General features: G+C 44.4%; 1 protein-coding gene across 4 annotated transcripts in view; it reads right to left on the bottom strand.

Moving 5' to 3' along the window:
- Window positions 1-12,391, bottom strand: part of CEP170B (centrosomal protein 170B) — a 60,894-nt gene that overhangs the window by 33,779 nt on the left and 14,724 nt on the right. For 3 of the 4 annotated variants that reach the window (XM_076345577.1, XM_076345578.1, XM_076345579.1), the window contains exons 1-2: window positions 6,672-6,994; window positions 5,182-5,320 (exon numbers count right to left, since the gene is read on the bottom strand). In XM_076345577.1, the coding sequence (XP_076201692.1) occupies window positions 5,182-5,320; window positions 6,672-6,743 (211 nt within the window). In that variant the 5' untranslated portion in view covers window positions 6,744-6,994. Of the gene's footprint in view, window positions 1-5,181; window positions 5,321-6,671; window positions 6,995-9,697; window positions 9,777-12,391 lie in introns of those variants that run through there. The other variant, XM_076345580.1, reaches the window with a different exon arrangement.

Here is a 12,391-nt window from a genome sequence, read left to right as displayed (position 1 = left end):
ACACTCTGTTACAGCACATGTAACACATCGGTCACTTCTGTGGGGTTTTTTCCATTCCTTCCCTCTCCCAGCCTCCACAATAAACAGGAACTTCATTCTAAAGACTGCAACTTCATTCTAAAGACTGCAAAAAGCACAGATGGGAAGCCGAGGAGTCAGTATCTTGCTATTTGGCGACAGTTTCAATATTTTAAGAACAATTAATGTTTCCACTGAGCCTTTATATTAACTTGCATTTTGAATAACATTATCAAGTGACACAGACACCCTCATTCTCAGCTACTGCTCAAAGTGGCCAGATCCTGAGCTAGAGTAAAATTTCCCTGACTTCATAAGAGCTACATGAATTTGCTGTCCTGCTCATGTCAGAAGCTTCTGTCCCTTCTAATTTGCCAGCACAACTGACCTGACGCCTCTCCCGGCTCCAGCTCTAACACAACAATATTGTATAAAAAGGGGAGGGGAAAAAAAAAAAAGGCGCGATAGGAAGGCAGCTAAGCCAGATGGCTGTGACAGAAGCAGGCCAAGGAGCAGCTACATATGCAGTTGTGCCAGGGGGACTTTGCTCTTCGCCAGCTAGGATGCATTTTGGGTAGCAACCTCAACCTGAACCTGCAGCATCCAGAGCAGAGCATCTGCCTGTGTCCCAAGACAGGCATACCACCCTGAAGCCACCACCTGTCTGTTATATTTTAGTGTAAGATGGAATCTCTTGCAAGAGCAGAGAGACTTGGGGCTTGCCTGAGTCAGCGGTGAAGCAAGGAACACCAATGAAAACTAACTGCTCAGTCATTTTAATGACATGGGACTTCCTCCAGTTGACGGCAGCTAGTTACCACTTCTCTCCACTCCACGCCAGGCTGCCCAGATGGTGCCAATTCATTTAGACATATCTCTTGGCTCATCAATTCAGGCAGACAGCCCAAAAACCATCCCTTTAGATAACTGAACTGAGGTCAGCACAAGCATTCAGCCAGATAAATACTGAGCTACCCGTGACAGTGTAATACAGGGAAGACCACTGACATACACATGTTCTGCTCCTGGATTTCAGTCTTTGGGGCAGTCACTCAAAAGAAAAAATGAAGGCTGTCTTAGCGCAGAACAAGGGAGGTCCATTTGTTTATCAAGTCTGACAAGAACGTGGTCTGTTCAATTAATACAGAACTACTGACGACCTGAAGGACAGGCACCACAACGAGAGAAAATAAGATGTGTTACAAAGGATGTATTTATGGAGAAATGAATCACACAGAACAACACTAGGGCAGGACCAAAAATATAGTCCAGGTGATGAAAGGGAAAGGAGAAAGCCTGTGTTAACGCTGCTTTCTATCAGCGAGTGGGCGGAAGAGCTTTCATGACAAGCACACAGTTCCCACCAGAGAGGGGTCTAATTTCCCTTGAAGGCATCCCCTGTAGTCAGGACAGAACTGAGGGCTGCGCTTCACCCAGGTCCTCGCAAAGCTTCAAACCGTCACGACAGAGAGACAGACAGCAACGGCAAATTTCTTTGCTGACAGAAGCACACGCAGCTTTGAAGCTGTCTACAGCAAGTCATAACAAAAGCATGAGAAATCCAGCTTGCTTTAAACCAAACTGGTTTTGATTCATTATTAATAACAGTAATGTCCATCTTCAGAAGATGCAGAGTAGGCTTCTTATGGCAGAGGCCTTGGGGGAGGGGGAGATGATCTAGCTATAACATTTTAAAATTAATTCCTTACATCTCTGGTTTTTAACCTCTCTCCAAAATAGAGAATTCAGACCTAGTAGGAATAACCATAAAGCAATTCTCTGACTCTTTGCTGCAGTATTTATTTCACATGTGCATGGCAAACCTAAACTCTGGTCTTTTGTACCTGCTGTGAACATACACAGATCCCAGAGGCTTTCAAATCAGGCTGATAATCACAAATTTATTTGTATCAATTACATGGTCAAACCTTTAACATGCTGCAGGTACCACCACCCCAGCTCAGACGAAAAGCAGATACACCACCACCGCTCCTCTAAATTAAAGGCTAGGGTAGAGCTGTGTGTCTAAATAGCTATTACCATGATCTCATGGGGAAAGCAGCCAAAGAGCATGGAAACCACTTCACAACTGGGCACAATTCCCACTGCCTCCGTCCACACTGCCTGCTGACCTCAGCCCCGGACACCAACAAGACTTTCAAGTCGGCTACTCTGTTGAGAGGACTCCCTAATGACACTGACGCTAACCCGGCAAGCAAGCCTATTTCACAGATCCTGGAAGAAGCTCAAGTCCTGCTCCTGCAGTCGGTGATGCCCATTTCAGCTGGATGCTGTGGGCAGCCTCCACCCCTGGAAACTCACACCTGCAGCAGTTACTCAGAGGTTAGTCATCAGATTCGGCATTATATCTAGTGCCATCAGCCTGTGAGGGCTTTAAAAAAAAATAAAGATCAGCCTGAGGATTAACTACACATTGAGAACAGAAGACCAAAATAGCTTATCTCATCCAGTACCTCAACCCAGGTAGCAACAGATGGGGACTGTGACAGTCTTAAAATCTGCTCAATTCAAGGCTGTACCTGGCCCCCTGACCACTTAAGACTTTAAACATGAGAGCCGATGGCTATTTTTAGCATTAACTAGCTGAACTGTGGGCACTTTTCTTATTCATATCCATATCCAACCCACAGGGCTTACCAAGCTCCTTGCCTCAAACATTTCACAAAGACTGATGATTTTCTGCTTACAGGCAACATACACCCAAAAGCTGCAAGTTCAACAGCATAAAGACTAAATGGCTGAGCTGTTTCCCATTCACTCCGCTGGATCTCTTTATCCTCAGCCCCTCACCTCCTCCCATTTCTAAGCGGCTCTAATTGTTCACATTGTTTTGTTAAACCTTTTCCCTGAAAGCTTGCATTCCCTCTGCCTCTTTTCCACCGGGCCCTGGGAAGCGATCCGTCTAAAGGCTTTTGTCACCCCAGACCTTGCTTTAATTAGTCAATGCAAATTCCTAAATACCTACAGGCTTAGCAAAACAGCTCTTTCCCCAAAGCCTCTTTCTGCTGCCACTAAGCAAGCCCACTCCCCATAAGAATACTACATTCTTCTTTCCACTAATCATTTTAAATTGTTGCCACTCCTCCGAGCAACCAAGGAGAAACTGTGCATGTGTGCAGCTGAAGACAAGGTGAATTAGTCACATTGCAGATGAAAAAGGGACCCACTGATCATTCTGCTCACGTGACAGAGATGCTTTTTGGAGAGTGAGGCGCTGATTTAACGCTCAGACTCCCTCCCTCGCTTCCACAGGCTTCAGTCCAATCCAGCAAAATACCTCCAACAGAAAGTCCTGAATTATTCCATCTTTCAGCGGGGTTAGCAGCACTTCACAGATTTCTTTCGTATCTGTCCGTCAGTCACACTGCATGTGACATACATCAGCACTGGCCCCCAATAAGTTCTCACAGCCCTTTTTGCCTTAGACTTATGGTCTGTGCCCACTAACGATGACAGAAACGTAATGTAGGTCTGCAAACCACACGCTAGAGAAATGGGTCACCTTGCTGAAGAGTCACTCAACATCCTGACTTTGAAGATGTTCCAAATATCAAGCACTTAGGCTATATAGGTTAAAACCAACCAGTGTGTATTTTGGAAGATGGCAAGAATAAAAATGTGAATGTTCATGCAACCAGGCAGCAGCAAATGCAAACTGGTTCCAATTACTGGCAAACTGGCTCAGTTACTGGCAATGCTTTTCAAGAACCCCATGCCCCTTGAAAGGCAGCTGGAGAGCTCTCCCCCCAGTGAGGTTCACCTCTTCTCACCCTCCACAGTGTCATGGTTAATCATCACCAACTTCATCCCTTTAACTGCACACTTGTGAGGCAAAGTCGCAAATGCCACATCCATGGGGGAGGGCGACACAAAGACACAGCTAAAGCAACACAAAGAAAGGTTTTGCGGTGCAGAAAATGGGAGTTGGGCACACGGGTGCATGCGCATGTGCTTCCATGCACAGCTGGAGGCAACGACGAGACCAGGGAGAAAAATTATGCTGTTTTAGTACACTATGTCAGCTTAGAGGGATTTTCATAAAGACAATACATGGGAGATTAAGGTCAGCCAACCCACTCCAATTAGTTACCAAGAAGCCTTAATGGATTTACCCAAAGTTGTACACTTTTCTAGAAAGCTGCTGTATCTATCTCTAGGTCACCTCACCCAAGATGCTGTCTCACTCTTACTTGGCCATCCTCTTCCTCCTTCCTCCATTCACCTCCCTGCTTCTTCCTCCAACAGACACAGTGGGCAGTCTCTCTGCTAACCCTAAAGCTTTCCAATCGCTCTGCCATCCTGGTGCCACAAGACCACCACTGGCAGTCACCCGTCACTGGGATGCTTTAAAACCATATTTGTTCCTCCCGTGCACCATCAAGCTCTAGAAGGCCACCAACTGATATCTGAGCAGAACTGGGGAGAGACCTGCCAGGGCAGTATGTACAGGAGGTAGGAAGTTGGGTGAGATGGGCGAGACAAAACTGCTGGGGAGGTTTTGGCCCACCATGATGGGGAACAGGGACGAAGCAAGTTTGACAAAGGGTCTTTAAAGGAAGGCAGCAGTGGGTAAAGAAATGGAAAACAGAGGGAATTTTTCAAATGGAAAAGGTTTGCAGCTCGGGAACAGTGAACCTGAAGCAAATGTCTCCCAGTTTGGCAGTCAGTTTCAATCCCACATATTGGCACATTAGGAAATACAGCCATTTAAGACCATACAGGGCTTTTTGAAAGAAATGACTTGTTGCTGCTTTGCCTGCCTGCCTGCCAGCATCACGCCACAGCAGGCATACATTTTCTACTCTGAGTCACCGTCTCTGTTCAAACACCAGCTCGCGATCAGGAAATTAAAAATAGACCAGACAGGTGCCAAAGAACTTACCAAACCTGCTCAGCCCACAGGTTCTCCAGCACACACACATTGACAAGGCATGTGTGAGCCATCACGCCAGCTGATTTTTTTTTGGAGGCTGAATCTCCAAAAACTGACAGTCTGGAATACTCAGAGGTTTAGAAAGATGACCCTTCTGGAACTGCTCCTAGACGCAACCCACAACACTGCATTGTCAGAATCATGACCCAGTGCAGGTCTCAAGCTGCACTTTGTTCTGAATCTTGATTAACTGGTTCCCAAGCAAGTACCTGTAATTGCTTTCCTCTCTCCTTTCTCCAGCTTTGTTTGCGGGGACTCAGTGTAGACACCGTGCTCCATGGACTGCTCCGCCCTCTTCATTGCCGTGCCTTTGTAATTCATCTGAAGTTGGCTGGTGTACTTCTCATGCTGCAGAGACACAAGGAACAGTTGCAGGGTGCCCGCACAATCTGTGTGCTAGCCCATGGAAAAGATAAACCACCCTTCCCCGCAAGCAGATCACTCAAAGGCAAATACTGCGGCTATGTTCTGCAACAAAAAGAAAGCACACCTGAGTAGAGGCTACAGAACAACAGAAATGCCAACTGAGAGGCCTTCAAGTACCCCATTTGGAAGACATTAAGTGACAATTCTAGTCCATGAGAAGGTCACTGTGACTTAGCTCTGTAAAAATAGCTAATTAGGAAATCCTTTAAAGAATAAACTGAGTAGAATCAGAACTTAGGCCATTTTCCATTCAGGATTCAAATCCTGAAATCCCCTTTGTTCTTAAAGCAACATTATAAATTCTTTCAGGGCATTCATCTGCATTATCTCAGTTTTTCAGCAAAGGCAATTAAACTATATTTTAATTATTTCTCTCCAAACCCTGTCTCCAGCTAGGAAAGTGATTCTGCCTTAAAACAGACTCCACATTAACATAGCAAATGAGCTATTTAAAAGTGGGTTTACTACAACTAAATTAATAAAAGGGTGGACCCATCCCGATTACCCCTGAGTAAGTTCAATGAATCATTTGCCCAATTCTAGCTGTTACATTTCTGATCCTCTCTAAGTCCTAAACAGGGAACCAGGACGAAGAAGACAGTATCTGCTAGCCAAGAGGTGATGCTTGGCACCAATAGCCCACTCCCTCAGCTGAACATGACAGCTTTCTTACCTAGAAGGGGGTTGCTTTTCTGTCTTAGATAAGAGAATGCTTGAATATTTTGTACCTGCTACTGAACTCTGTGTTTAAAAAACACCTCACTCATAGGAGGACTGCTCAGTAAGTAAAACATCAGAGCTTGAAGGCAAAAATGCGATATAATTAAAAGAGATATAAATAAGGAATAAATTAAGCAAACTTTAGCCTGCTGGAGGAAGTGTGACGGAGCTGGCCTAAGTCACCACGCTCAGAAAAAGGCATCTGCGCTCCACTTTTCGGACGGAACAAGTTCTGCTGTGCTTCACCCACAAGCTAACGTGCTGACTGTTCTTTAATACGTTACAGCTTTAGTAACCTTTTCTGTTGGCAGTCATGAAATCATAAATAACTTCATCTACATGTTAGCACAGGGATAAGAGAGATCAGAGCTGAGATAACTGGGAAATGTATCTCTCCTCAAAGGAAAGTTTTATTAAGTCCCAATCGAAGGAGAGCCTCACACTGTGGAACATTTCACTGCCGTCAAGAGTATTTTAGTATTTCAGTCTGCTTGACCATTACTAGAACACAATTTTTTTTTTTAAAAATGCACCTGCACCCAGACACCCTTACCTTTAATGCTTCTTCTGGGACTTTGTGTTGAATTTGTTCCAGGACATACATGTTCGAATGTACAGAACTCATTAAGGAAATGGCAAAGGAATTGGATAGACAGAGAACTCTAGCATTTAGTCACAGAAAGAAAACAAGATCATAAAAACCAGAAAAGCTTAGAATACACAGGGTACTAAAAGTTGCCTGCGCTGTATTCCACCATGGTCTTTGTTGTGCATGTTTTGCAAGAGAGAGTGCAATCACGTCTGCTGGCCAGACCCATGCCAACTGAAGGGCAGCAGACAATGGGAGCAGGGCAGGAGAAGCTTGGTGGAGCATTAGCAGCTCCATGCAGGACCCAGGGGAGCAACCAGACCCCTGACAACTCACACCCCACTCCTCTCCACCCAGCTGGCAGCTCCAGGCAGACCACTCTCTCCCCACGGTATCCTGGCCAAGATGGGGCAATCTCACATGCTCTGGACAAGGGAACAGTAGAGTTCAGCTCCCTGCAAGGATGCTTGGGAGTATGGTACTCTCTTGCCCTGACAGGGCCTTTCAGCCACTGCAGTTTCCTAGATGAAAAGTAAATCAGGTCATGAGCTGCTGTGACCTCTTAGGAAGGGAGGCATTCAACATGGTTGAGCCTAGGCAATAATCCTCAGCAACACTGCGGGGGAAAAAGGGAAGGGGGGAAAAAAAAAAAAAAAAAAAAAAAAAAAAGGAAGCATCTGGCAATGTCACCATGAACAACCCAATCAGCACAGCACAGAGCAAAGGGGAGGAAAAAGGAAAGATGGAAAATGTTAGACTAAAAATAAACCGAGTGATGCTGGCATAGCAGGGAAACTCCACACAGCCTGTAAGTGAAACTGTAAATGGAAAAGAGACAAATGCTCTTACGCAACAGCACACAGCTGACTTGGAGACCTCAGGAGATGCTGCCATCCACACCAAGCTGTACACAGTATGCGCAGAAAGCACTGCTGAAGAGAGTGGCACTGAAGCAGCAAAGGAGAGGAAGAGATTGTAACTGCCAAAGCAACTATGCTGAAGTAAAAAGATGACTCTAAAACCTACATCCTTTAAAGTTTTCCTGTTGAGGGCAATAAATTCTACAATTCATAAATGCAATCATTCATTTCACATGAATATCCATGTAAGGGCTGCAGGACTAAACACTTCAACTCAGCTGCTTAGTGCTCAGAATTGCTTTCTATAAAAAGTTTAAACCTGTATCACAGCCATTAAAACCTACCCATGCTCTAGGCCCTGGCTTATGCCTTTGCTAGACTGGAGTTCACATCAAATCTTCTACGAGTTTCCCCACACATCTAGAGACCAGAAGACACATGACGAGCTACATCAAAAAAACATTTGCAAAGTTGCAAAGTCAAGAAAAGCTAGAACTGAGGTTGCCTATGGGACTGTAACAGGCTTCATCATGTGTGCACTGAGACGCCACCTTTAATGACATGATCCCAGATAAAAAGAGTGGTATTTTATTGGGCAGCACTCAGTAAGGGGCTACTCAGTATTTTCTCCCCCCACGTATGCCTGAACCCTCATCAGCTGCCCCCTGTTCAAATACAGATCTGAAGGCAAATAATCTGTCTTTTTTAAAAAAAAAAAAAAAATCAGCAATTACCTCCCTTTTAAAAAAAAGAAATACCACTGTGAAGCAAGGATTTGTTATTTCTAAAATGGCAAGAGACAGAGCGAGACCAAGACCAAAAGTATGATCTTGCACAAGGCCTAGAAAACCCTCTTTTCCAGTAGATCCAGGATTGCACACACATCAGTTTAAGCATCCCTGTTGCAACAGCAAGTGCTCCTGCACTGTCACTGCTTAGAGCTGAGGTTCCAGATCCTTGGAAGACCAGGGAGGCTCAGCCTCTCCTCACTGCTTCAGCTCTCTGGGCTCCAGCAAGGTTTGGATTATTTCAAGGGCTATAGCATGGCCAAGCACAAACTGATTATCATGGGGACAATAAAAGGCACAAGAATGTGGCCTTGGGGTCAAGGATGCACAAGAGTTTTCCAACCAAACACTTCCTCCCCCCCTGCAATGGTAAAACTTAGTCTCTGCCTCTATTCTCAGAAACGTCTGGACTGTTTTAACCAAAATTTCCCCACAAAAGGAAAAATAAACCTGGAGAAGACACTTGCTGCTTCTAAATTCAGCCTGAGTGGGTAAAGTTTGGCAGATAGAAGCAACTGAAAAAAAAGTGAAAAAAAGGATTAGATTACATGAAAAGGCAGCAATAGGAGCCTCTACTTACCACTGTTGCTCTGCAGGCTCAGAAAGGCATTCCAACATCTATGCTTATAGCCAGTCATGCAGTCACATCAGGATAAAAAGGAAAAGGATGAAGGCAAAGGCATTTTAGCAGACACTAGCAGGATTTGTGACTCTGTAAACAAAGCAGGAACTGCAGCCTAGCCTCCCCTCGATAGAGGTGAAATTTGCTATTGCTAGAGAGAGATTTACTCTTGCATTTTGTGGCAGAAGCAATTTGCACGGGCAAACTTCAATCGATACAGAGTCAAGGGTCTGACCACAAGCCCCCAAGCTAAATGTTTAAGGCTGAAGACCTGCAAATTTTCTGAAAGCAAGCATTTGGGTGAAATGATTAACAAAAATCACACAAGTTGGATGAAAAAAAATAGGAAGCTGTTAGTTCACACAAAAGCATATGAAATATCTTTGCTCCCCGGCTGGTACCAGCTACAGTTGCCACCCAAATAAAAAGAAAAAATGCAACCCTTCTTTAGAAAGAGACTGAAGAGGCACCTCCACAGTCACTACCTCCACAGACACTACTGCCAATGCAGGGCCTGATTCAAAGTCCAATGATTAATATACTCTGAATCAGGTCCATGGTGGAGAAACAAAAGCTTACGAGCCATCCAAAGGCTCCAGGAGGCAAAAAAACCACCCTTACTCATTAGTTATAACTAGCACTGTTAACTCTCCATGCAGCAAACAGCACAAAACCCAATCAAAGACCGCGTCCCACTCCCTCTTCAGATGAGAAGGATATCATAGCCGAAGCGAATGACATCATTCAGTTTTAGGGTGATGTACTTCTGGTCAGGAATCCTCACGTCATTGACGAATGTCTGCAGGAAAGAAGCACAGGAATGGTTTTTGACTGAGGGTATCAAGGTGATGTATCTCAGATGGGTGGGGCTCCTGGAGGGCACCCCTGCCCATCTGCCAACGGCACTGCACACATTCAGGGTGCACTAGCACAAAATCAGCCAGGTGAGGAGCTAAGTTCCCTAGAAAACTAAACACCGGCAAGTAGCTCCCATGGGCAAGTTAGAGCACCCCAATTATGCTTCAAAGCAAGGTGCTCTGAAGGGACCTCTAGGGACATTTACCTTTCCACCAACTGCAAATGAAATTTTAGTCCCCGACTTGAACACGTAAATGAGGTGCCTGAAGTTAGGAACTTCAGATGCTCTCGGTTCTCCTCCACCCTTCACAACCAGCAAGAGCAGCAAATGGTGCAACTCATACTCTAATTACTGAGCTGGGAATCAGCTTTCCACTGGATGTCAAATAAGACTGGTGTCAGCGCCAAGGCCTGATAATTTAACAAGCAAAGCCTATCACAGAGGAAGGGGGAAATGAAAAGGAAAACAAGCATTTGCAGTGGCATCACCATGATGTCTGAGGCCACGTTGTCCAAGACACCATATATCAGTATAACAGGCCCCTCACGCAAAAGATTCGCATACTCATTTTTCCTATGCTCCAGGCAGTTAATTGAGGCCCAAAGAAACTAAGTCATCCTTGTAAATGTGCAAGAAATGTACTTCATAGCTGTGAACAAACGTCTTGGATGTCTCAGATGCCTGCTTTGCAAGGGGATCCCCTAAGGAACAATTCTCGCAGAACAACGGAGGAACAAATCAAGCACTCGTGGACATCTTTCACAAATAAACCCATGTACTTTTGTAATAACCCAGGCCAAATAAAAATAAATCAGGCACTCAGTTGAAGAAGCACTAACGTGCTGATGGGGACTAGGCACTGAGTTGCTCTCGGGGCAGTCACAGACACCTGGAGTTACACTACCTCACAAGGTGGGATTCACCCAGCCTCACAGACCAGGAACCCACCGCTGGGTCTTTGTAGCCTCAATACAAATGCAGCTACGCTCTGATGAATCAAACTTATGCTAGAAAATGAATTTAGATGCTCTCACCACTGAGGCACAGTCTTCTCCTTCTGCCTTCTCACCTCAGCCAAGCCAAACATGCATGATAAGACCAAGTATTAACCACAGGAGAAAAATAAATGCTAGAGCAGGAAACTAGAACCTCAGCAGACAACAGCCCCCAGCTTCCTGGCAATTTACAGAAGAGCTGGGGAACAGGCCTGTAATTTCAGAATAAAAGCAGTGAAGCTGGTTAAAAGGCATGAAATTCCAATTTGCATGAAATTTTTTAGTATTTGAAAATCCCACAACAGTCAGATCTGGAATAGGAATAATTATTTGCTAAATTTTCTGCAAAACAAAAGTCTGCAAGAAAACCCATTTTGATGTTGTTACCTATTCATCCATAGTTACTTCAGATAAAATAACCCAAGGAAACTGCTTATTGCAGATAGAAATGCTACCTTCAAAACCAAAAGACCCTTAATAGAGACTGCAGAATCAGCTGAGCATTATAATAAAAATAATACAAAACATTTCAACAATTAATATGAACCAGATTATCCAGCAAAGCCATATAATGCATTGTTGACAAGCCATAAAGTAAATACAAAATAAAAGCAAATTCTGAAAATGGAATTAAAATCAAGGTCCTCAAAAGTGATTTCTTTAGTTTCAGGGGGGAAAAATAAGTTTTCATGAAAATTTTCAAATAAGGACCTATGTTTCTTTCATGCAAAATAAATTCAGTTTGGCCACAACAGTCTTCTCCAACAGAAGTGTGTTTGACCAACTGCAGAAGACAGGCACTGCTATAACTCCTTTTACTCCACTGCCCCTCTGAGCACAAGTCTATTATTAAAATGTTGTAAATTCATATGCTTTAGCATGTGAAGATAGAAAAGAATTAGTGGTACAAGCCTTCCCTCTCTTGCAAGCAGAATTTTCAGCTGCTATTTTGCCACCATGAGTTCAATACCACAGGTTTTGAACCAGGGATCCAACTAGAGCCCAGACCAGTTACTGGAAATATTCCCATTTCAGCAGGGCTCTGTGCCTTCAGCTATTAGAGCTGAGAAGGATTAACACTCATTCTTGCTGTTTTCAGATGCCAGAAGAGGCGGAACAGCTGAGGTCTGCTTTAGCCACTGTTTTTGTACAAGTTTCTGGGTTCGTCTTGTGGTTTTGTGGTTTTGATGGTGGAGGGCTTCTGTTTCTAAGCCCAAAACAATGACTGCAGTAAAACCCCTACTGGGAAGACAATTATGTGAATCTAGCTTAGACCTGCTCCAGAAGAGGAATAGCTCTGCTGGTATGAAGAAACAGCCAAAAAAGAGGCATGCTATGACATTAGGACATTTTTAACTACAACAGTGTATTTAAGAATCACAGAATTCAGGTGGGCAGACAAAGCTCACACCGAGCTGCCTAACACCACTGCGTGAATCGGGACCAGAGCAAGGGTTAAGATTCAGGCAGGCTCAGCTCCCTGTTCTGGGCTCACATTATCCCTCGGTCTTCACACAAACCAGCCTCAAGACAGGCAAAAGAGCAATTTTTATTATAAAA

This window comes from Aptenodytes patagonicus, chromosome 7 (assembly GCF_965638725.1).
Source record: "Aptenodytes patagonicus chromosome 7, bAptPat1.pri.cur, whole genome shotgun sequence".
Taxonomy (NCBI): Eukaryota; Metazoa; Chordata; class Aves; order Sphenisciformes; family Spheniscidae; genus Aptenodytes; species Aptenodytes patagonicus.
This window is presented reverse-complemented; position numbering and strand designations above follow the sequence as displayed.